The sequence below is a fragment of the Semicossyphus pulcher genome, unplaced genomic scaffold (assembly GCF_022749685.1).
Source record: "Semicossyphus pulcher isolate SPU_LCO1_2020_fin unplaced genomic scaffold, fSemPul1.0.p SCAF_3, whole genome shotgun sequence".
In the NCBI taxonomy this organism is placed as follows: Eukaryota; Metazoa; Chordata; class Actinopteri; order Labriformes; family Labridae; genus Semicossyphus; species Semicossyphus pulcher.
The window spans coordinates 32,323,725-32,350,433 of record NW_027211704.1 but is presented as its reverse complement, the minus strand read 5'-3'; the positions used below and the strand labels follow the sequence as shown (position 1 = coordinate 32,350,433).

At 42.6% G+C, this 26,709-nt stretch overlaps 1 protein-coding gene across 1 annotated transcript; it reads left to right on the top strand.

Moving 5' to 3' along the window:
* The first annotated feature begins 1,148 nt into the window (after window positions 1-1,148).
* atxn7l2a (ataxin 7-like 2a) lies at window positions 1,149-25,939 on the top strand. The gene is made up of 10 exons (XM_069678971.1): window positions 1,149-1,278; window positions 2,967-3,035; window positions 5,253-5,592; window positions 8,073-8,329; window positions 11,015-11,097; window positions 16,313-16,524; window positions 18,535-18,715; window positions 20,569-20,690; window positions 22,888-23,824; window positions 25,613-25,939. Exons 1-10 carry the CDS (start codon window positions 1,149-1,151, stop codon window positions 25,628-25,630), a joined length of 2,349 nt encoding a protein of 782 aa, XP_069535072.1. The 3' UTR covers window positions 25,631-25,939.
* Window positions 25,940-26,709: the final 770 nt, after the last annotated feature.

The window sequence follows — 26,709 nt, the reverse complement described above, 5'->3', positions numbered from 1 at the left end:
GTGCTGTAGTTCGTGTTGCAGGAAAGAGACTCAAGCATGATCATAACATAATGCAAGACTGAATAAAAAGCTTTAATTAACAATAGCTAACACAGAAGCCTGGGGGTTGGTGGGATGGTCGCTTTCGGGGTTTCTAGTGGGCATAATGAAGCTGCGGTGTCTAGTCTGTGGTGTACTGAACTTCATTGGATCCTCAGGGTACACACAGTGCACAGTGGGATGGATGTGTGGGGGCTTCATGCTAAATTGGGGCTGTCTAACAGGTTATTTTCTTTCATCATTTCTTTATGGATGTCAACGATGGCACAATATAACTAAGTACAATGCAATGTAATACTTCAACTCAGCTTTTGAAAGCCCAAATTTAACTGCTCTACATTTATTCAACTGCACCAGAAACTAGTTACTTTTGCACATTTATACAAAATAAGAATCAAACAATATTCTCAGTAATAAGGATGTATTAGTAAGGATTAGTCTACGCACTATTGTACAAAAATGTTAAAATTAGGCCCAACATTACCAGTTGAAACACGTGATGCTACCGTTGGAATAAGTCACTGTTTAGCCTATAACCCAGTGCATCTTTCTTAAATGCGGTAGGCTAGTTTGTATAATAAGTGGGCTACTATTACTTTTAATTAAATATATTTTGATGCATATAGCTACTTATGTACTTTTATCAAAGCAAGATTTCGATGTAGAACTATTTGAAAGATAGTGTCATTACTATGTGGTATTGCTTCTTCTTTTTTTGCTATTGATTTCCCCCGTTTTTTAAATTGTTGTTCAAATGTAGTATAGACTCCCTGTGTTTGAAAGTGTTGCAGGCCCATAAACGATTGGAAAAGGTCTGTGTCTACTTCTTTATTTGCATTTTGAAGTGCTTGTGTCAGCTTTTTAAGTATTTGAATAATAAAATGAGCTTTTACTGACTTCCTTTTATTTCTTCTCTGCATCTTTAAGTTTGAAGACTCGGAAGCCACATACTACTAATGTTTTAAAGTGGTTAGAAAGGGACAAATGGCATAATTTTGTTCGAGTCCTCTGTCTGTCTGTGGTGTGTGGGTGTCCCAAGCACGCGCACGCAGGAAGTTCCTATCCTGTCGAGAGCGCGAAATATGACGTAAGCTGCTTGCCGCGCAGTGATGATGGCGGTGCGTGAACGCGCAGTAAAAGTAATGGCTGCTCTTGATCGGCGGGTGCCTAGCCTCGATGATTTCGTGGGTCAAAGCTGGACTGCCTGGGCCGAGTGGGCCGGTGTGGCAGCGGCGGATGGTAAGAGAGCACACTGACGCAAACACTGGCAGCTACGAAGTCATTTAATCAAAGCAGCGGGGTTTATTTTCGTGGAAACGGAGGACAGAGCTAACCATGTTACCCAAACAAAGACCCTGCCGGGTCCTAGCGCTGGGTGGGTAACATGTTGCTCCCTCTCTGGTCCCACTGCATATGCTGTCTTCAAGAAAAAAAAAATGTGATAATTGTTATAATATAGTCATTATCATGTGTTTGTTGCGGCTGGGGTCATGCGACAAGCTGCCAGCGTTCAAGGGTTGCGTTTCATTTTAGTGAAAGCAGCCGGGAAGCGGCGGCATCAGAGCGGAAGGAGGCTAGTATGGATGCCTGGGTGAGCAACTTCTTGCCGTGGAAAGCTAGGCTAACTAGCTAGCTAGGTAGCAAGTAAGCCAGACTAGCCATTGACGCCGAGGCAGTTAGCGTTAGCATGCTAATGCTAGCAGCAGCAGCAGCAGCAGCAGGGGATTGAGGAGACACCGGTGACGGAGGAGGAGTCTGATGCTGCTGCCACCATGTAAATGCTGGCCCAGCCTTTGATATTGGCAAACGTTACTCTGTGTTCTTTTCGCTTCATTTGATTATTCCCCTTTCAAGCCAGCATTGCCTTCTTCATTAATCTCATGTTAACATTTCTGATTGTGACAGGAAGTCTCATATTCCAGACTGAGCCCTAAAAGTGCTCCTCTTCCTTTCTCAGCTTTAAGTCTGTGCACTCACTCATTGGGTGCTTTTCAACAGCAGGAACTTTCCCCAGGACCTAGGAACCTTTTGAGCAACTCTGTGCGTTTCGATAACAGGAACCAGGATCTAAACTTAGTTCCGGGTTAATTGATTTACCCCTGAAAAGTCCCTGTCCAGGAACTTTCAGGGCGGGGCGTGCAGCACTGATCGTTTCTGATGGTCAAGAACTCGCACCGTTTTATTTCACCCGCCATGTTTAAAAGACTGCAGCTCCAAGCTCACTGTTATCGTGCGTCAAGATTGTTTATCACTGTGCCTTAAATCCATTTGCAATACAATAAAGCACAATCAAAAACCACATAGGTTGAGTCTCCTCCATGCTAAGAGGCCAACTGTAGTGTTGCACAAATGATGATACCAGCCCATTTGTCGCGTTTTGTGGCGTCATCTTTGTTGTATGGCCTTCATCTTCTTCCACCTACTGGACTGGCGGTAGACTGGCGGTGTAGTACAGTTACTTTTATTGCTTCTCCATACATCATTGCCCTGATTTGAATAATATTTCCAGGACTTTAGGCCTCTGTGGAAACGCAGACAACAATGGGCCTGAGGAACAATTTAGTTCCTTGAAGAGAAGTTCCTGGAACTAAAAGTTCCTGGTACTTTTGGTCAAAAAGCACCTAGTCTGGCATCCCTCCAAGTGCTACTTTGTCCATAACTATCAAATAAATCCTCCTCCACACAACACCTTCAACTACTCATTGTTGTCAGCAAACTATGTCAGATGTAACTGAAAGAAATATTAGTAGCAGTCAGTGCAGACATAGTTAACCTGCAAATCACTCCTTTACATAACACAGCTTAAGGGCCTATGTATGTGCAGCATTCAAAGAGTAACGTTAGGCTCTGTCTTGCTGAGGAACCTGACATAACATTACAACTTTGAGAACCACCTGAGCTGATTGAGCATGTCTGTGATGTTTCAGGGCCTGATGGGGAAGACTGCAGCAAGAATGGCAAAAAGGTTGCAGAGGCCATGTCACTCAGTAAAGAGGGTAAGTCGCACACTTTCATCTACAAAAACAAAACCATAAACTTATAACCTTGCATGTGTGTGCATGCACGTAGACCTGTTAGGTATCAGTTTCTCTGCTCTTTCTTGCTGTGTCCAGAGACAGTGAGTTAGTTGAGGTACTGGTTTGCAGAGAGCAAGGTGAGAATTAAAGCTGGGAGGTGTTGTTCTCAGGCACCTTTTGGCACCAAGCCTGGCTGTGTGAAGCAGCAGCTGTGACAGAAGCTCCCTCTTTAGCTGCTTTCCCACTGGTCAAAAAACCAGCCGTCCTTTTTGCTTAATGGGAAAGGCTACAATCGGCGTTCAGACCTGGGTCAAATGACTCTGCTGCTCTGATCAGCATTGATGGGAACACAAAACCTGTGTTTTTAGACCACCCGTCTACGTCCGAGCAGCGCTCGAACATCGTTCCACATTTGTCGGCACCGAGTTTGATACACAGAAGGAATGAGTAATAGATACAATAAAGACCTAACCACCGTCACATCTTCACTGTTTACTAACCCTGTTTCGGGCACGTTTGTGACGTCAGACGGTGACGCAGCAGAAAGGAAACCCGACGGGAGGATGCTCCACTGGCAATGTGAACAGAGACAATTGGCATTTATAAGTGGGTCTTCCTGGGTCTGAAAAAACCTGCGTCAACACGCTAAATTTTGGTGGGAAAGGGGTATTGGTGTCTCTGTGTGTGCCAGTCATGTGTGTAAGTATGTTCAACCTCTCAGTCATGATGCATCGACATCGATCACATTGGAGGCTAAGGTTACGACTTAGAAAAATGAGTTGGGGTCCGCACATTTTCTCTCTGTTTTCCCTCATGTAAGCACCTTTTACAAAGCGAGTTTAAGGCAGGATGGTCTCGCCTTTATTCTGCCGGGATGTTCGGTATAAAACACAAAGATGTTTGACACCTGTGTAAACGAGGGATCCAGGGAGACAGGAAATGGGTGGGATTTTTCAAGATTTATGTGTGCGACCAACAATCCGTTTTCAGCTTAAAAAAAGAGGAATTGGAGGATAAGTCACGGCAAAATGTGTTTATTTTGGGTTCACACCTCTGTAATATGCCAGAATTATGCTGATGAGTGACTTGCTACAGTACAGTGAACCTGCCAATCACTGAATTCAGATGGAGAGACGCTCTACAGATGAAGAGGAATGCCAGTAGTTTGTGTCTGCCCTGGGAGTCCTAGTACCGGGCCGAGCTGAGCTCTTTAAACTGGACACTGGTCAACCTTAAATTGCTGGAAGCAGCTGTGGAGAACGTTGTACAAACAGCTCGTGGTTTTGCCCATTCTACATTCCTACAACACCCAGCGTGCATTGCGCCCCTCCCTCTGACAGGAACAGCCCAGCAAGAGATGCTGGAGTGAAATACTACCGTTTTCGCTGCAGGCAACGGCTCAGAGCGGTACAGAATCTGAAATACAATGTGAATATACCGGTGGACCGTCTAGAAAATGTTCAGGTCTGCAGTCTACATTTCAAACGTAATGATTTTGAATGAGACATGACATCGGAGGCGGGCATCCTTGATTGTGGAAGTATAGTTTAGCAAGCTCCCTGGCCTCCGTCAGACTATATAAAAAGGCGTCATCTGGTGGAGGTTTTCCAGGCCCCATTGGAGAAGCTTATTGCGTTCTCCAAGGACACAAAGCAATACCATACCTACCATACAATAATGGCATTGGCTCCCTATAATGCTGTGATAGGACGGTAAGGAAACTTGACTTCACCTCTATTCATCTGGATTATGGGAGGGACCCCACTCGGACTGTTTGAGAACATCAAAACTGAAAGTCACAGCGATGCTGTCTAATGGCTTATCACTACACCACCAGTTTAACGGCTGTGCCAGATCCAAAACGCACCAATAATCCAGAGTAGTGATGTGTGTCCAGCCAGTTAATTTTGCCCGTTTATAAAAAACATCTGTGTTTTAGACTAAAATAGGAATACTAATTGACCTGATTAGAAATTAGATGACATCAGAGTCCAGGAAAGGCATGGTAAGTCACCAAAGGCATTTACCAGCAGATGGATAATGTAGGATAGCTTCTGAGTGTATTGACCGTACTGAATTCTGACCGTACCTTTTTGTTATGTTGCATCATCTGTGCCTCTGTCACAAAGAAGCATTGCCATGTTACCTCTGCTGCAGCCTGATCATCACTCCTCTTTTACCCTCTTTTCTCCCCAGACATGTCCATCTTTGGGCTCTACCCCGGCCACGACGACTTCTACCTGGTGGTGTGCAGCCACTGTGGCCAAGTAGTGAAACCGCAGGCGTTTGAAAAGCACTGCGAGCGGAGGCACGGCCCCCTGGCCAAGCTATATGCCCGACTGCGCTCTCCCACCCCTGCACCGCAGCCCCAGCAGAGGCCCCACCACGGCCACTCTCCTTCTCATGGGACCAACGCTGCGTCCGCTTCATCCTGGGAGGGCCGTGGCCAGGGGGTAGGGCAGCTACGGGCAGCTCCACCTTCACCGTCAACACCACCCCAGTACAGACACTCCAAGAACTCCAAAGATGGAGTACGGTAAGAAAAGAGGGGGGAGAAGCAGAGGTCATGGGTCAAAGAATACAACTTTTTAAGAGAGTAGAAAAAAGCATGAGGGTACCATGTCGTTCAGTGTTTTTAACTGTGTTTCAGATCACACTTTTCTCAAGCAGTAAGTCAAGGTGTGGTTATTAGTGATGGGTGTCCTTAAGGTTTTATTGATACCAGTATCGAGACTAATGCTGCTTATCAATGAATATACATTTAGTAAAGTGTGTGAGCCAATGACTGTGTATAGAGGTGGACGACACATCATCTGATCTCATCTCAAAATTGAAGCCAAAATAGCCCCCTTGATAGGAGCTGCCATCTTGCGATGGTGACGTCATTTGGAGCCAGAGCTGTGTGCCGCTGTAGTTACTTCCTCTAACCAAAACACTTTAGAGCTGTCAATCATGAGGTCACACCCCCTTTTTTTTAGCCTTAAATAACTAATTAAAAGTGAACTTGTCAGAAAAATGAATACTTGGACATAAATCAGCATGATAAGAACTATAATGACAGAAAACACGTCTGAGAAAAATGTGCTTGACGTGTACTTTGATTTTAGGGTTTGACTCATGTCCCATTTGGTAACATGGAGGAAGCAGGCTTTATGAGCTATACTGCAGCCAGTCAGCAGGGGGCGATAGAGAGGGTTTGGCTTCACTTTTAGGGAGCTGCCATGTCGCCCATCCTTTTATACTGTCTGTGGTGTGAACACACTGTAACACAACTTAAACTGCCCGATGCTGGTAGCTTTTTCATTATTAGCTTCATTTGAGAGAATTTACATTGTTTTTATATCAGACGAATTCCAATAGCAGCATGGTTTTCTTCACCTCTAAACTATATCCCCTGCCGTCAAACAGGCCTATATCAGTTCCATCTGTGTTCCCTAGGAGGCTGCTGGATGCAGTTTTGTTTTCCTTTTTTGTAACAGGTTACAATTTTTAACTTTGAGCTCCAAATTATTTGTCAAAAATAGTGTGGTTAATCAACATTGTCTAAAAATATCATAACTTTTACTGTAAAGTTATACTGGAGAGGGGCTTTAAAGCCAGATCTAGTTCTGTGTTGCACCACGTCAGTGCTTCCTTCAGCCATCTCACTTTTTAAAAACCTTTTGGGTATGTTCGTACATAAGGCTGAGAAGTGAATGGATAGATCTGCGTTTTTGGAAATCTACTCCTGTCTTTGGAAGGGTTAAATTGAGATCAATACCACTCTCATGTCTGTCCGGTAAATAAGGGTCTTATTAGCCGGTTAGTTTATCTTGCAATTAAAAAACTGTCCTCTGTAATAAGGGAACAAACTGCCTAGAATCCTCTCCAAAGCTGACTAACTTACACATATTGTTTGGTTAATCCGCACAAACACTGACCTGTAAAAACAACACTTGCAGATTAGCAGGGATTATGTGCTCGACTGTTTCTTGACCAAGCAGAGCAAATTCCTGATGTCTTTTCATCACCATGAGGTTCCCAGACCGGCTGAGGAACAGTCCAACACACATCCCTCTGTACAACCAGAACATGCCAATTTACACTTTAGTTTTTAATAGCCCAAGGACTCCAAGCTAATCAATCACCATAACATTGTATGTCAGGATTTAAGTATATAAGCACTGATGTGTCAAGCAGCCAGAATTAGGTTTCAAAATGTACCGATCCATATTTCAGTTGCTAACAATTTAATGGTCTGCAACAGTTGAGACAACTGGATTTAAATCTCAAATCAAAAATAATTTTAAAGTGAAAATAAATAATGAAATAACTTCAATATACAACTGTTAATTAGGACTGATTGTAAGACTGGGTGTCTGGTGCGACATTTGCGAAAAAAATCACAAGCGGCGCCCATTTAGTGACGCGTTTTCCATCAGCCAGCAGTGGTTGGTCTGCCAGAGAGGGTAGGCGGAGCTAAGCGGCTGCTTTTCCAGTCTCTGCAAGTGTTGCGAGTAAACAGTAATCTACTATGGCTGAACAAACAAAGAAAAGATGGATGACTACAGATACAACTTCAACAAGAAGTGAAAATCCAAAGAAAAAGAAACAAATTGGACGCTCAGATGAAGCAAACAGTCTAAAAAGGAAAGCGACCGTCAGCCAGGAAAATCAAGAGTTACAACTGTAGCCAACCGTGGACGTCACACATGCGACACTGTCTGGATATCTGGGAAGTGTGCTCCTGCAATTACTGTTTATCGCCACAGGTGCCACCAAAGAGAACAAAAGTTCCACTCAAAGAAAAATGCTGATAAGATGAAGAGATTTCTTTAAATGTATATGAACAGTTTGTTCAAGCCAGTCAGATAAAAGACAAACAGAGAAACATTGAAAGAAAGAAAATGTCTGGAAACACTCATAGCAAACACTTAGTATAACTTAAGTGTGAAGTAAATGTTTTCCTTACTTTGCTGGTTTTGTTCAAAGTTTAGCTAAAAAGTAACATTTTGGATTTCCTCTTCCATCACTCAGACATTCCCCGCTGGAGAAGTCCTCCCACAGCAGCCACACAGAGTCATCAGTATTCAAACAGCCGCCTCCTCTGGAGCCTCCGATGAGCTCTCCGCCTCCGTCACTCAGAGATCCACCCTGGCCACATGGAGGTACTCCGCCAGGTCGACCGTCACCCAGTGACAGGCCCCCCACGCAGAGCCAGAGGAAGGACTCCCCTCTAATGTCTGCGGTGCAGAGCCACCGGGTCCCCAGACCCTACAACAAAGTGGCCTCCAGTAAGTACAAATGGGAAATACTTATGTGTTTTCCTGCTCCAAACTGAAAGTGTTAAAGAGGAGTTTCTGATTACATGAATCTGTGTAGCTCTTTATGTTCTAGACACCAAGAATACTTCAACCCTGGTCCACCCCCGTCTTTAGCTTGCTTTAGAATCACCTGGTCATCTCAAACATTTTTCAGAGCTTACATAGCTTAACAAAAATCTTTCTGAAAACATAAATACTTTCATGTTACAATTAAATTTACTGCACAATTAAACCAGTTAAATAATAAAAACATCGTTAACTGTTTGCCGACGAGCCGATGTCTGTCAACACGGCCGTTATCGGCCAATTCGGTGCATCCCTGCTTTGATCACGTTACACTTGAGGATCACGTATTGAAATGAGCCCCACCAACTATGGTGTAAAGACCAAAAAACCAGCGCAGTGGGAGTCTCCTCAGTGAGGTATGTTGTAGAAAATGCATCCAGGTAGGCTCGTTTCAGTATTTAATCTGTGAATATGTCGGCTTATTGTGTACAGAAACATTTGTCAGTAGTCTATAATACTATGAGGCAGGATTTAACTTCTCTTCATGGCAACAACCCTTCTTTCTCCTGTCTCTTCAATCCGCAAAGTTAAATGTGAACAGCTTATTGCCACCATTTAAAGTTAATCTACGTGTAATAGCTGGGTGGATGTATTTAACTGGCACAAAAGGTGAATCAGGTTGGACTTAGCTTGTGCTTTTTTATTAGCTGTTGGAGCCCTCTGTATCTTCTAACAGAGTGGTTTCATGAGGATGGTGTGTTAAGTGCTTATATCTGCCTGAAAATATCAAACACCGAAGCATCCTCTAATTTCTTGCTTTGTACATCTTCGATTCCTTTCCTCGCCTCCTCTCCTCGCCTCTCAGTCCCTCCCACCTGAGATGAGAGTGGAGGAGGAGAGAAGAATCGAGGCAACAGGCGTCTAATGAAAAGAGACATCCGTGCTACGGAGCTGTCATTTCATTAAAACAACCTCAATTAAATATGAAATGTGGCAAAGCTGCGTCATCCGTCCATTGTTTGGTTAAAGCCTGTCAGTTGAGCGTAGCAGTGTTCATGACATTCATGTTTTTGTTTCTATATTAAAGGAACAAGTATAATAGAAATGCAAAATAACAGGGCATGGTTGTATTTATTTAAAAGTATCTATGTGTAGTATATAAGGTCAAAGTTTCTGATACCACGTGTTTTAAAATGACACTCTGTTATTTTTACGTTACATATCACCGCAAGGTACCGAAGCTTTAAAAAAACACCAGAGCTTCAGTCAGATTTTCAACCCAAAGCTGCCACGAGCGAAAGAGAGAGTGACTTGGCGAGCGCCGTTAATAATAACAAAGCGGTGAAACGGAAAAGTAAGATGTAATTTCTGATTGTTTCACGGCGGTTACGCTCTAAACAACAAACTCATTTGCTCACACCTCCGCACAACCCTGCAGGAAGGGACAGGGTTTAGTTTGTCTGCAGCTGAAGTCGAGCTTCATCCTGCGGACTGCGTGTGTCTGTCTGCTTCGCCCTCCGTCACCTGCAGCTCTTTATACTGCTCACACTCACAGGTCGGCAAATACACGACGTTTTGGCGTCTAATAAAGATGCAAAAGTTATGTTAGCTTATGTTGCAGACAGATGGAGAGCAGGGCAGAGAGACAGCGCTGTCACCTGGTCTGTACGTTTTTATTCAGTCCCGACCTGTGGACTGATGGCCGTGTGCAGAATACCACTGCACAAATTAACACCCAGAAATGTCCCAGACACAGCAGAGTTGGGGCAGCATTGTTCGGTCCGCCCATATTTCTATTTCCACGTCGCTTATTTTCTAAACAATAGCATATCAAATGATGTTACTAATAAACATTTTAAACATCAAAATCCTACTCATTAAGCCTTTAATTACTATAAACAATATGTCAAATGAGCTGGTTTGTGTTCAGTGAATTGAAAAATTAAAAAGTTATTTTATTGTTTACAACAAGTATCATTTTTACTTGTATCTTATCGAAGTTTAAAATTCTGGTATTGAGATCACCCTAGTAGTGTATGTAGTTTGTGTCAAAGATATTTAATACCTAACGGGTTCCAAAAAGACTTCTCCAAAGGATAAACATCCTCTGCATCCTTGTTTGCATTTTAGGTTCGGAGACATGCTTCAGAATGCTGCGCTGAGATAGATTTCCAGGTCATTGGCAGGAGGACTGAGGAGAGAGGAGGCTAGGAGAGACGAAATTGATAAAAGAGAAAATTCCTGTGTCTACACAGGCTGCATAGAGAAGCAGCAGCTACAGTCCTCTGTTAGTGTCTATACAGGAGGCATTCAGGGACAGCGCTGCTTATGGCAGCACTCAGAAACCAATACACCATTATTGTTGCCAGACTTGAGCCTTACAAGACGCTTCAATATGGTAATGGATATGAAACGTGTGTAGATATGTGTATCGATTACAGTAGAGGTGCATCTTGGATGATGGACACCTAAAAAACGAGGCTGCATTTCAGGGTGTCAAAGAAACCTCTAGTAGGTTTGTGGATTTCCATCTATTTCTGTGGAAATTTTTAAATAGAGCTTCATGTTATGGTTCAGAGATATCGGCATGTTTAGAATGTTTGTTGACTGTGATGTCGCGGCTGAGATTCTCTCTACGTGTGTCCTCAGAGAGGGAGTGTGACTTGGACAAACACTGCGGCGTCCTTGACCCGGACAGGAAGAAGGTCTGCACTCGCCTCCTGACATGCAATGTAAGCTCCAAACACACACACACACACACACACACACACACACACACACACACACACACACACACACACACACACTCTGCTTCTTCTGCCTCAGATTCTCGTGTCTGTGCAATCCTTCTTTCTTATTATTTCTCTCTCTTACTGGTTTCTCTTTGTTTTCTTTGTGTGCATCAGTAAAAGGTTTAGATGCTTCATTTTCTATCGACCCATTTAGTAGACATCACAGCCGGAAGAAGTAGATTGAGTTTGTGGTTTCTTCTTTGCTCAGACAGCTAACAGGTTAGGTAATATATAAGGCATTGGACAGCAACAGCAAACAGAAATATGTCTACTGCAGAGAAGGTGTAATGTGTGATGCAGTCGCTCAAAAAAGTGACACCCTTGAAGCTTTTTAAAAATATATATTCCTCCATTTTTTAAAGCTTTCTTTTCATTCTAAATCAGCATTTAAAAAAAGGAAATCTGGTCCAAAAATGATCCAACCTGTGTTAAAAACCGTGATCCCACAAGAACCTTTAGTTTTTTTTAACCCCTACATTAAAATCAGTAAATAAGTTGCCCATTTGCACACTTTTACATTGCACACATTTACAGAGCCGGCACTACTTATCTGTAAAGCGAGTAATGCTCATGACCTACATGAACTACAATGCCAGGGGGGTGAAAGGTGGAGAGACATGCTGATCGTCCGGAACAATTGGCTTAAAAGTCGGCCAGTTAAAGAGTTAAAGAGCCAGCTCGTCGATTTTCAACCTCAGTCGTATCATGCTATTATGGGGAGCTAATGCCAGTATTGTAGGAAAAAATGCAATTTCGCATCATCTGGCAGAGGCAAGGGAGCTCGCTAAACTACACTTCCTCAATCTCCGTGTCATGTCTCATTCAAAATCGTCAGGTTTGAAATGTAGGCTGCAGACCTGAAGATTTTTTAGACGATCCACCGGTATATTCTCGTCGTATTTCAGATTCTGTCCCGTTCTGAGCCATTGCCTGCAGTGAAAACTGTAATATTTCACTCCAGCGCTGGGCCGTTCCTTTCAGAGGGAGGGGCGCAATGCACGCTGGGTGTTGTAGGAATGTAGAATGGGTGAAACTACTTTCTCCACAGCTATGGCGCCAATTTCAAATATTATTACTTCTATCGATTACAGAGAACACCAGCTTTGACTGACAGCGTTTTTTTCCAGGGGCGAACTGCTCCTTTAACCAACAGCTGAGGCGGAGTTAAGATGATAATTTTGAGATAATGGTTATCAAAGCAGCAGAGTCATTAAACAACTGTCAACCAGCCAACAAATACTCTGTCACAGAGTGTAAAGTCCAAAGATAGTGACTCCAAAAAATGCTAACAGATGCTAACAGAGAAAATCGTACCGTGGTCCTCAAAGCGGTGCTTCCAAGAGACTGACAGGAGAGTGTGTGAGTGTGTTACTGAACAACAGAACGCGGTCTGCCCGTTAACAGAGCTGTCATCCAGCTGTTCCAAGACTGCTCTAAAAATAGACCTCACTTTGATGGTTAATGATTTATTGAAAGGGATTTTATTTCATTTAAATGTGGCAATTTAATCTCAAAGATATTGAAAACATACTTAAAAGGTAAAATAAAATAGTTTGCTTTATAAAAACAAATTTGGTCTTCAAAATTTCTTTTTCAGTCGTCTTATATTCGGACCAATACGGTGTTTTTCTTAAAATCTACTCCTGGCAACATATTTATGACATCTGCTAAAACTATCTTTGTCGGTAAGTGGCTTACAACATCGTTGTGCTTAAAGAAGAATTGGTTACCAGTGTAGAGCAAACATAGATGCTTTGTGTCTCAAGTGTTTTAAAAAGTTGCACCAAAAGTTATAACAGGTCAGGTAAGACAAGTGAACAAGATGTGAGATCAGAGGAGATATACTGATCAGCTCTGACTGATAGTGAGTGCTGAAAATGGCTCCCAGCACAGGAACAGTCCTTATATGGTGGCTGCTGTGTGAAGGAGGAAGTGAGTGTGAGAGGCCACATCCAGCCGAGCACAGACAGGATGACCTGATTAACAGGAAATGACAGGAGTGACGGGAAAAACAAGCCGGAAACAGGCAGCATCTCACACCTGAACTAAAGGTGACAGGCTCTGAGTGGGTGGCTGTATCTCTCTTCCAACTGATTCCAAATATTTAACACCTTAACTGACTAAAACAATCACTGGATTAGTTTTTTAATTGTCATTTTAGAAATACTAAAATTTCTAGGTTCTGTAGTGTTTTGTCTCAATGTTCTGTAAGCACTGTGAACTTAGCTTTTATAAATTCACTGTTAAGCTGTCTGTTATTTCAATCTCTCATATTAGCTGTCATTAAACAACTCAGGTGACAGGAAGCAATAAGTAATAATAGATAGAGATAAACGCTTTTATATTTATAAGAACTCTGCAATAGAAATGGTCTGCCGCTGCTTAAGGTGCTATTCTTGATTAACTTAACGCAGCCTTCCTTCATTGTGACACTTCACTAAATGAAACAACACAAACAGAATCATGTATATTTTTATTATAATCCTATTTATTTAAATTTAAACCCGACAGGTGTCTTTTACACGTGTTTCAAAACGGACTGAACAAAACTTTAAAAGCATCAAGACACAAATTTAACGCGTCTGAAGTGTATGGGTTAAGTCCAGCATCAGTAAGTGTCCAACTGCAGCAGAAACTTGCAGAAGTTGGCACCATACAGGCTGTCTTTGTTCTGCCAAAAATGAAAATACCACAGATGATGAAACCAAAACGGATCCTGAGCTTCTACTAATGTGGAGAAAGATATGATAGAAAATCTAAATCTCTGAACCCATCTAACGTCTTCCTATGACAATATCGCCTCTGGAAGTGAGAGACTAGTCAATCGGCAATAGATAATATCTGAGCTCTCTTTTCCATGTGCTCACAAATGTAGAGATCAATAAAACTTGAATTGTCGGACTATAGCCGGTTTCTGGTTTGCTTTATGCCTGTTGTCTCTTTAGTTTTCCACACAGACAGGCCTGTATACAGCCAAATCCTGCTGATATGCTAATGCACAATACTATTGGACTACAAATAGAAACCAGAACTCTTCCAAAACAAAAAATGTCCCTCAGCCACAGATTGTTTGTTTTTTAATTCTGTATTTGTAGCTTTTTCAGAAGAGACAAAATATTCAGTCGGCAATAAACAAGAGCACTGCCTGTCTCCCCGCACCTCTAACAACACATGCAAGGGATAAAGAACAAAATACAAAAGGCAAAACAAAACAAAAAAGGACAAAAGAAATCAGTTAGTGTACTCTTGTTGACAAGATGATCATCCATGTATACAATTATATTGCATATGAAGAATGTAAGAAAACAAATATTTAACTGAAATTGAAGACATTGAGGTCTCGTGGGTCCTCTCAGAGCTGTGAAGTAGGACGGGTTGTCATATCTGCCATATCATATCAGCTTGAACCGTAAAATATGGAATATAAGACGTAGTCGGGAAAGGTGGACAGGGGATATATCTGAAAGAATGCATTACCCTTTTAACAAAACAATTCCTAAGCAGGCCTTAAACAGGACATGTTGCATTATAATCATTCACAGGAGGGACTAATAACAGAAAACTTTTACACATGCAGATGTCCAGACTTTACCTGAAGAGACTGAATATTGAAGTCTGACTGATGTCCGAGTGAGCAGATGTGTGAATGCTGACACCTGATGACACCTTTCAGGTTACACAGAGTTTCGTAGCTTTATCTCCGCTTGCCTCAGTTTCCTATGTACCGTAAAATCCGGAATATAAGTGACAGCCGAATTTAAGACGCGGTCTGTTATGGGGTGTGTCCCAGAGGGGAAAAAAGGTTTCTATAGCTATTTATTAATAAAAACCTGTATACAAGTTAAACACTTTTTCAATTTATTTTCATTTGAAACACATGCAAAACACATAAATTACAGCCTACCATCTGTTTACGCCATGTCGAGTTAGCAATCCTGCTAGATACCGGTGCGGTAGTTGAGCTCAGCCGATGGTAACATTGATTGTTGTGAGGGTGGCGGCTGCACTGGTGATCATGGTGGCTGCACTGGTGATCATGGTGGCGTCCATGACGCAGCTTCAGCTAGATTAGATAGCGCCATCATCTGGGTAAAATACTGTAACACAATAAAATACCTCTCTGCATTTTCTACTGGTATATTGGTCGCACTGGTATATCGGTCGCAGCCCACTTTTTAGATGGAATAAAAGTGCATCTTTTAAATTTTACTTAAATTTGAGTTGTTTTCCCTCACATCTCATATCAGATTTTGTCCTTATATAAAGAACTATAGAGGTCCGTAAGCCAGGCTTCAAAGCGGGGGGATGTCTCTGACTTTTAGAATGATTTTCTTTGCAAATACCATTTCACACTGGGTTGATGAGGATTCCTACAGTTTTGAGCTGTTGGGACCTCTCGGTTACAGATTCTGCATTCAAATGCTGTTTGGAGATATTAAATGATTCAATAATCCACGCCATCCCTCTTCTGCTGCCCGGAAAGACTGGAATTAAACTGGTGATTGGGCTCAGTGCCTTGATGCCTGATGTTGTCTTATTTTGGACCCTCCCTCTTACCTTAGCACTGAAGTTCCCATGAAATCAAAATACGTGAAAGAAAAGAGCTTATGTTCTTTTTTTTGTTGCCGCAGTTTGTCACGTCCACACCTTGCCCAACAATGACAAAAAACATAAAGATTTCAGAAAGAAATGTTGATGACTCATCCTGCATTCAGGGGCGTATACTTATTTTGTTATAAGAAACCCTTTCTCTCTTTTTGTGTCTCCCTACATGACACATAGGACCTACAAGCTAGCTCGCAGTCATGAGTCTTTACTGTGTTGGTGTTTAAATGTTCTTATATGCAGCTCTTTTGCTTTTGTAAACTAAACGTAATATGAAAAAGTTTTTTTTTTAAGGTTATTTTTGGGGCATTTTTGCCTTTATTGATAACCGAAGAGAGACAGTAAAAATTTGGGGAAGAGAGTGGGGGATGACATGCAGCAAAGGGCCGAGGATGGGAGAACCTGCAGCTGCTGCATTAAAGACCGTAGCTTCTGCACATGGGCCGCCTGCTGAGCTAAACCAGCGCCCCCATTAACACTTTTTGGTGGTTTACTTTATAATGGAGGTAATCAAAATGAACTGGTCTTCATCCTGTTTCCTGCTCTCCAGATTCACTCCATCCACCAGCGCAGGAAGGTGATGGGCCGCAGCAAGAACTTTGACCAGCTCGTGGCCGAACTCAAGACCAAGGTCCGAGAAAAAGGGGCCCAATCCCTGGACGGAAGCTCCTCCACTGGACGGTCCCCCAGCCCAGAGGCCCCCAGGGAGCAGGCTGGGGCTCCACACTGCAGGAGACCTCTGGCCAGCCTCCCTGCTTTCAGGTTAGTGAGCTTTACTGCAGCTAGCTTGTGATATACATGAGTATGCATGGTGGCAGCGAGGGCATTCTTTAGACATTATAAACCTTCATCTTCATGGGAACTAAAATAAAGCCACAAAATGTTTTCTGTGTAAAGATTGAAGCTGAGTAAAAGATTAAAACAGGTCCACTTTTACTGCCCACTCACTCGCCCACAGTTTTAACAGTTGTTTCTTTAAATCGTTTTATGTGATCAAACAACTTATTTGTCTTGCAGCACTGACAAATAAGACAGGGAAACCCTTTTACCAAGCTTTATAATATATGTACGATGTTTGTATGGCGTACATATCTGCTGAACTAGTTTTTGACCGTCTAAGATCAACCTAGGACAGCCTTCACAGACTCCACACAGCACTCTAAATCGCTTCATTATTTAACCCCAGAATTACAAATCATAACATTACATAATCACCAAATATAGCTGCTGTCAGTTTTAGTCCTCTGTGCTTCTCACACACTCGCTCATCCTGTCCTACACTCCTCTGCTCTCCTGCTCTAAACGAAGATCACCATCTTTAAATTAAGATCTTGGTACTCGGGCCTGTATGATACAAGGAAAATGTGTTTTTGACAATATTGTGATGATTCTGTGCGATAAATAATCCAATATTGTAGCTAAATAATTGCTATAACCCATAGTCTGCTGGTCGGTGTGTTGTATACACTCCCTGTGCTTGTAACATGCCATCTCTCCTTGATCCAGAATAATTCTAAATAGGGCTGCACATTAAATCGTTTAACAATCGCAATAGTCACATTGCACGAGGCAAATTGACTGCAACGTGTCAAGCTGCTTCTTTATTGTTGTTTGGTCCAAAGGGACTACTTGCCAGTTTCTCTTTTTCCATCACTAATCTACAACAAAAGTCCGTCTGATATCACATTAGTGTAGCTCTTTATTAGACTCTGCAGCTCAGCGCTCAGTTCACTCTGTGCTCTGTGTGTCGTCTGCCTGTTAAGTGTAAACATGCTCGTGACGCTGCTGCCGTCACAGATCACGTTAGCGGGATGATCGAGGCAGGGTTTTAGCCATGTGTGGCGGCTTTTCAGTGTGTGTATTGCCTCTATCAGCAGTGCTTGTTAACGCTGTGGCTAGATATACGAGCTGGTAACGGAGCGGACGTGCCGCAGAGTGTTTACTTTAGCAGCGCTCTCACGGCGTGATGCGGTGGCTTTCATTCCCACATGTTACATTCACCAAGCTGGTTGCGCTGATAAAACAAACATTTACACCTCGTTAGAAATGGTTGATGGTATACTGTATAAGTAACACTTCTGCAGCCCATCAGTCTGTATTTATTTAATAAAGAAACGTGTCGCTCCACCTGAACTCTACTTTTTCATGCAGTCTCTGGACCAAGTGTGATGAAAGTAGGATTTTGTTTTGTTAAGGAAAATAGGAAAAAAACTAAAAGAAAATTGTTGATATGCATATAAAAATTCACAGAATTTATCTGCTGTCATTTCCTATAATTTTCCAGTATGATGCAGCCCTCTATACAGCACACACTTTTTTCCCCCACCTTTTCAGCTTTTCTTGTTCAGCCACATTCAACCCGTTTCTTCAGCCATAATTCTACCTCACCTCAAAATGCTTTGATCATTGATTAGATATTGAAAGTTTTGTCTTACGTAAGGCAGATTTTGCCAATGTGATTGTTGTGCATATTGTCTGTATAATACAATAAAATTCAACTTCAGCACAAACTACATCCTGCACAGCGTTCCTAAAGTTAATCACCTTTCTAACAACAACTGAACTCCATGAAGGATCAATTGATTATTCCACTGACAATAAGAAGTAACTAAAGTAAAGGTAATTTTGAGAGTCCAACTTGTTCCTGGTGGCAGAAGAATTGCACATCATATAATTTTGAGTAAGTGAGTGTTAGGCATATATTAATGTGTATTAATGAACTACACACTGTGAATTTGAGACAAAGTTTCTATTTTCTGTTTTGTTTTACAGTCGGTCTACGACTGCATCAGAGAGCACGCCAGAGGAGGAGAAGCAGCGGCAGGAGGAGGGGAGTCTCCGAGCCCCCTCACCTCTTGTCCATGGACGAATCTCCAGCGATGAAAGCGACGCAGAAGGAGCCGAGGAGCACGTCGAGTTCTCGTCTTCTGCTGCACATCCCAGACCACTAGCGGTGAGCAGATTGCACTTTGGTTTAACAATGAGAATAATTTAGATTTTTTTAAAACATTTTTTGATTTAGAGATTCATTAAGTATTTTCCGGGCTGCACAGTTGTGCAGTGGTTAGCGCTGTTGCCTCAAAGCTAGAAGGTTCCTGGTTCGATTCCCCCCGTCAGTGTGGAGTTTGCATGTTCTCACGATGCACGCGTGGGTTCTCTCCGGGTACTCCGGCTTCCTCCCACAGTCTGAAGGCAATTGTGGGAATCAGATACAGGAGACGCTGAGGAACAACAGCATCCAAATACACTTGTGTGTCCTTGATACACTTGACATACACATGATATACAAAAAACGAAACAATACCACTCTTACATTTTTAAACCTCATATCAAGTTTGTGGTTGCGCTCAGCCTACGGTAACTTTAATTGTTGTAAGGATGGCGGCTACAGCTCGATTGTATCATCATTGCCATCATCTGGGTAAAATACCAATATAATACCTCTCTCTGCATTTTCTTCTGATATATTGGTCGCACAGCTATATGGGACGCAGCCCACTTTTTAGATGAAAATGTATTACACGTGTGCCTTGTACACCCACATTTACGGTATGCTTTAACACCCATAAATAAAACACTCTAAACAATTGTAGATCCACTATCTTAGTTTTTTGTCAGACGTTGTGTTTGCAGTTTATTGTGTGTCATCAGACTGCAGCACTTCTACGCTGAAAAGCCTCAGCCCCATGACTGTTATGTTGCACACTGAAGACAGTGTCTCCTATGATGAGATCACAGGTAACTTTTCCTTGTGACGACTGATTGTTACAAATCCTGTTTGTGCAAGCAGAGCTGCTCAGTGGACCAATGCACCTTCCTGCACGTCCTCAGCAGTAAGGTGTGCGGGTTAGCTTTCTGTACCTGACAGCTACTGACAGCTCTGTCACAGATATTTCTTTGTCTTAATATCAGTTCTTTCTAACATCATAGTGAATGTGTGGACAAAAGAATTCTTTAGTTTGTACCACGTTGGTCCACTATGTCTCTATATACAGCAGTCCGTTGCTGAGAATCTGGATTTTCAGGACAAACTGTTAAAGAATTGTTGTTTTATGGGCTTCTAAGGCCATGTCTACACGTACACGGATATTCTCTGTGTTTTGACCTTTCGTTCACACACAAACGCCGTTTTAGGTCACTGAAAACGAATCTTTTATCAAACTCCAGCCAGGGTGAAGTCTGTTAGAAACTCGGTTTAGCGCAGAGAGTGTAGACGGGGTAAATGGCGTTTTTGGCTCGTGACGTCAGGCTGTGCACTGTCATCTCCATGGTGACGCTTCCCTAATCAGGCAACATTCCTTGCAAAATGACAGACGTGACATAAACAGTGATGCTTAACAGGACTTTTTACATGTTTACACATATATGTACAGTTACTGGTCTACTACATTGAGGAACAGAGGCATCGGGATAGATGTTTTTACACATTTGATTGGCCACGATTCTTCTTCTTCTTTGCATGACCAGGTTATATCGCTGCCTGTTGGTGTGGCATTCTCATGACAGCGTTTCTGTTGTGTTTTTGCGTTTTCCTTTGGACGGGGATTTTTTATAACCGTGCTTGTGTGGACGGGGATTTTTTGGGGAAACGAAGGAGGCAAAAACTCAATTTTCACTAATGCCCGTGTACATGTAGACATGGCCTAAGATTGCAGAAAGGTTATATTTTCAAGTCATTTGGGTTACTTGAGACAGCAGAATCATTCAGGGTGGCAGACACTTACTTCCTAGCCACCACTGGTACAGATCACAAGAGGAGACACTTGGCTCTAACAGGTTTCTAACGTGTTTTTTTCCTCCTTCTAGGTGTGTTCATTCGGCAGCCATTCAATGGGTCACGGCATCTACACGTTTGACAGGAGGCTCCATCACCTGAGGTCGGCTCTCAGCAGCATGCTGGAGCAGCACATCAGCGCCCATCTTTGGAAGTAAGAAACCTGAGCTCACATTTTCTCGTGATAATCTCGCTCTGCTTTCATGGTGCTAATACGAACATTATTTTGGCAAGCAATCAGTAACTAAGGTAACACCTTCTCACTGGAATTTGTAGAAAACCTCTTGGAGATAGTTTCCTTTTCTAAGTGCTTCTTTTTATTCACTTTTAATTGTAGGGAAGGAAAATATGTGTGCAAGGATCCAATTTAGGTTCCTCTGTAGATTGTCTTCTGTTCTGAGATTTGAGGGCTCGTTCGATCAGATGCTGTGTATTGGTAACACTAGCGGATGAACACGAGTGTAACTCACTGCTTAGTCACTAATAGATGAAGCAGATGGTGCGTCCTGCTGCCCAGAATAGCAGTGGTGAGGAGTCAGAGAAGTTGGCAGTAAGATGGAGACTGAATTCGCTGAATATCAGCTGATATTGACTGACTGCTTTTACATGCACATAAGAAAACATCTCAGACCATCAGAGCCCTGCAGAAACACAGTCACGATCAAATCTGTGCCTCAGTGTGGCTGTGATCAGATTGTTCTTCCACCTACTACTATTTTTTTTAACCAACACCAGCTCATTCTGTTTTCATTGTGTTAAGATTATCACACACATACGGTAAACTGTGTAAGTCCTGTAGCCCTCACTTGAACCTGGTCTTTGTTTAAATTATACTTAACAAACACAACATGAACATAAGAACAGCATGACAGCAAAAGTCTTTGCCTTTAATAAAGGTTAATGCATAGAGTTGTACATGACTGCAGCAAGCAATAATGCCCCTCAAGGAGCTGAAAAATAACGGGGGTCTGCTTTGTCTCGTCATTCTCATGCGACAAGAGAAGCCATGTTTAAATCACCAGCCAACATTTTAGTATGTTTAACTGATGTTTAACCAGTTACAGTTGCCTTACAAAGGAGTGTCACCAAGCAGAAAGAGAGATAGATGGAAGAATTATGTTTAATGTGTCCTATGAATATCAGTTTAGTGGTAAATCCAATTAACATAATCATTAGGGGTGTAAGAAAATGTTCACTGCAAAAATATGTTTTTCTCTGGTTCTTCTATTTATAGTTTTGTGTTTGTGTAAAATGAACTTTTGTTTTATTGTAAACCAAAAGATGCAAAACAGATGTATTTCAGACATAGTTGTTTAAACATAAACTTGTTTTGTTTGCATTATTCTAACTCAGGAAGAGTTCACAAATCAATGTTCGGTGGAATAACCTGGTTTTTAATCACAGCGTTCATGCACCTCTGCATGCTCTCCTCCAGTCTGTCACAGTGCTGTTGGGTGACGTTCGGCTGCCCTTGGAGCAGCTGGGCTTTGTTCGATGACTTGTGACCATCGAGCTTCCTCTCGATCACATTCAGGAGGCTCAGATTAGGGATGCACGATATTGGAGTTTTTTGCCTATATCCGATAAGCCAATATTTTCCAACCCTTTTTACCGATATATTATGGTATATATACATATGGTATATGCCTTCTCTTATTGTCGTGGCCCACTGGCAGATGCAAACGTAACATAATACAGTGCTTTTTAAAATGTTCACATTCACAATTCGCAACAAGAAAAGTATTTAAACTTAGGTTAAGAACAAAATGCCATATTTATATGTATGTAACACGTGTAACTTTCTCTTTGTCATATTCATGCAACTTAGACGGGCTTGGATGATGCTGTCCCTGAGACAATCTTGACAACGGCCACAACTAGGGAACATTTTACCTCTTGCACAGAACAAATGCATAAAATGAAATCAACCTTGCTGTCCGCTTCCCAAACTTTGAAAAACTGCCATACTGCAGACGTCTTGCAGCCTTCTTCACGCTTGACTGAAGAGTGGTTGTGCAGGCAGCGCTAGTGCACACTCGCGCCGAGTTAATGTAGTAGCATTACGTCAAGCTTTGTTCGGGAATCATCGAGCATTTAGGCAGAATTAAAGCTTGTTTTATCGGCAGTATGACGAAGCTGACATATCGGCCTATAACAGTTTTCCTAAAACATATAGCCTTGTTTGAGTATCGAAAAGTATCACAATGTATTCATTGTCAGTGGATATTCAGAAGCATTGGCACCTCATGCATGTCTTGCATCTTCATGATTATCTTCAAGGTGTAAAGTTTCACTCTGATCTACGATCTGTTTGATTTATTGATTTATGGATTTGTTTTCTCCTAATGCAGGAAAATACCTCAAGCCACAGACCTTCAATCTCCACCTCCATCAGTCAAGACCATCACCTCCTCGTCTCCCTCCTCTTCATTACATTCAAAGATCCGCACAGGAAGTCACATCAGCTCCTCTCTCAAAACTGCGTCCTCCTCCTCCGGTCGTTGTCCAGGGAGACCCACACCAGCCACACCGTCGGAGAACTCCGGGAGTGGAGGGTGCAGCATCACTGGTGGCCATCTGGGGTCTCCCAGTAAGCCTGTGGCAAGCCGTCAGATGGGTTCTGGGAGAGCCAAGAACCCTGTTGGGCGTCCCAGCAAGCAGATGCTGAAGCTACGAGAGGAGGCCGCCAGTGCAGCTGCCCTCCGCAAACGCAAAGCCCCGTCCCAGGAAGGGGAGCACTCAGGCCCCGACAGGAACTGCATAGTCCTCCAGGACCGGGGCCGCCCGCCTTCTGCTGCATCCTCCTCCTCCTCATCATCTTCCTCTTCTAAACCCCCCATTTCCTCGCCTCTCCCACATGGACAGACCAATGGCACGCTTTCCCCCAGCAGCAAACCCCGCCCCCAGCCCTCGCCCTCAGAATCGCACTCACCAGCCGCCAAGGCTGTGTGGACCTACAGACGAACACACACTCCACTGGGACATTCGTCGCCCCCAGACCCCTCCTCTGCCACCAACAACTCCCACAGCCGGGGCGGTGTGGGGGACTCAGGACTGCACGGGCAGGGCAGCGGGAGGGGCTTTGAGCACCAGGGGCTGGTGAAGAAACGTAAGGGGGGCAGCATGGAGGAGCACTCGCCCTCCTCCAAACCCTCAGCGCACCGCCTGCCCTCCTCCTCTTCCAGCTCCGCCACCTCCTCCACCCCGCGCTCCAACTTCTACCCCTGGAAGGACAGTAAAAGTGGGGGGCTGGCCGGGGGCGTGGAGAAGAAACTGGGCACACAGAAGGTGAGTTTGGAGGAGAGGAAAGGCACAGTCTGAAGGGAAGAATGTGTTGGTTGTTACAGAATGAAGCTTCTCAACTTTAGACTTGAGCGTGGGGTCCTTTTTGTTCCTCTATGGTAAAAAGTTATGGCCCAACAATAAGCACATTTACATTTACACTGCTCCAGTGAAAAACCTCAAACAGAATAAACAGGCCAACAGCCATGTTACTTCACCCTTCTTTTTCCATCCTGACACCGTTACCTGAGTTTTCAAAATTAATTGTTAATACGGGACGATCCAACTACAGGGAGAGACGACGCGAGTCAGAGAGAGAGGATCCAGAGTGAGATCTACAAGCAGTTTAGCAGAATTTATAATAATGTGATCCAGCAGGGAGCAGTTAAAATCATGCAGCGCAGTGATGACACCGATCTGTGTGTGTTTCGCAGGCTCTGCCCCTGGCTCAATAGGAACAACCTTTAATAAGAATAAAATACGTCTCCACCACAGGCTGCGAATGAGATGAACCTGAGGTGATCCATGCGTAGTTTATCAGAGTTATCATGAATGTGGAGGAGACAGACGTTAGGGGAGGAGCAGAAATGACACAGATGTGTATGTGTGTGTTTTGATGCTCTGTAGCCTACCTGTCAATAACGTCGCGATCTGTTCGTGTCTGTCCTGCTGTCATATGTCCATATGCTGTGTAGTTCATATATTTCACTGATAAACGCAGAGCTGTAGAGGAGCATCAGGCTTCATGATCAAACAGAGTTTCATATCACGTCATGGGATGTGAAGCCAGGGTTGCCAGGTCCGCGTTTTGTTTTTCAAATGAGAGCCACTTTTGAAGTGTTGCTACAGGCGCAAGGTCCTGTGCGGTTGCACACTTCGCACAGCCAATGCGACGGTTCTGACTCTGTATGTTTGGAATGTCAGACACCTATTGGGTTTTGCGGCCTGTTACTAAACGACCCAATGCCCGGTATCGGCCCGCAGCCTGGGGTTGGGAACCCCTGTGTTAGAGTACGGAGAGAACTAAAACATGCAGGAAGGTAGCTGTCCAGGAGCAGGGTTGGAGACCCCTGACCTAGTCTGATTTCACTTGTCTCGAGATATGCGTCTTCTATGTCTAAGATGTTGTCAGCTTATCCGCTACCTCTACGCTAAAAGTTGTTTTCATGGCAACAGTCAGTGACACGTGAGAGAGACTGCTGTTACCCTGTCTCAGGACATATAACAACAACTTTATTTATATAGCACCTATCAAAACAGATGCTAAAGTGCTTTGACGGACAAAGCAAGGACAGGAACTCGGGAAGATTAAAACAGTGAGGCCAAACAGAGAGTAGTCTAGAAATAAGGTCAACAAGAGTAAATGCAAATAAAAAGAATAAAAGAGATAAAACAGGCAGATCTTGAAAGGCAGATGAAGCAATAAAGCAGTACAAATAAAGAGAGTAGTAAAAGGAATAAAGATCATAAAAAGATTGGGAAAAAAATATGATTTTATTATAAAAAATAATAAAAAGACAACATCACATTAGAGAACATGGAGGGAAAAAACATGAAAACATTTGGAATATCTTCCGATAGTTCTCCAGAAGCAGATTCTTGTACAGTGCCTAATATTTAAATGAGATTTAAACACACGCTAATCAAAGAGGAAGTGATTCTTCTTCTGCATTTTTCTATTCTGACGCTGTGCTTTCACTTTGTTTTAATTCTTGTTGTTCAGTTCTTTAGTAAACATACAAACCAGCTGTCAATATGTAAATAATGATCTACGTGTTTTCTTTTCTCCCACAGCCAAAACTGCACCATTAAGTGTGCCTGCCTTACAAGCCACTATGAGGGAGCCAGCTCTGCTCAGTCCAAGACTGAGGCAACAGGACTCAAATGTGTGTATGTGTGTGCGTGTTTTGTCTACTGAGCAAATGCTCCAGTGTGAGTGTATCGGGCTGTGTGTATGTGCAGAGTTCGTGCAGTATGGATGTGTTGCTGTGTGAATGTGTCGTCTGGATGAATGTCTGAGGGAGGAGTGGGAGGATGGGATGAAATTCAGAGTATGGATTTAGATATACCTCAAGACCATCCGGTTATGCTGCTAAATTAAATATGTTGGTTTATAAAAATGGATTAAAAATGTCCTTTACACTTGGTTTCTGTCACTTTTTTTTATTATGGCTCTATGTGTTATGTTTCTGCTCTTTATACTCTTGAATTTCCCATTTTCTTAACATTACTAAGTGTTAGTCACTGTCTACAACATCTTCAGCATCATTTTATATCAGATTCCCCCAAACTTCAGCTTGATGGACAGTTTTATTTATTTTTAAAACTGCACTTTATAGTCTTCAAGTTTGTACAGTATCTGGTACCCCAACAAGAGTATAAGATAATGCATCTACTGACTGCGTTATTATCTCTGAGGTCGAAATAATTGAATTATTACTGCTCTGCTGTTATTAAAATCAAGATATTGATGGTTAAGTTATTGGGGTTACACAAAATATATTTGTCATAAAAAACACAAACCGCAACTAACCCCCGCCATTGAGAATTCATAACATCACAAATCAAAACATAAGTTCAATATATATAATGTAACATTGGGGTAGGTAACAAAAATGTGGGTGGGCGGGGCTATATCAAAATACTTTAAGTGTCAGACACTTTCATCTACCTTCTAATTTCTAAATAGTTGCCAAATGATATAACCTTTTTTTGTTAGCGTTTATTATATCATAATACATTTTTTCTGAAATCGGGTCATGCATTAAATCTGTAATCCATAAAGGAAATCTTTATTTCCATTCCAGCAGCACAACTCCTTACCCGAAGTGCAGCAAAGGCTACCATGTTTTTACAGCGTTGGTTGAGACACTGACCTGTAAGTACTGTAT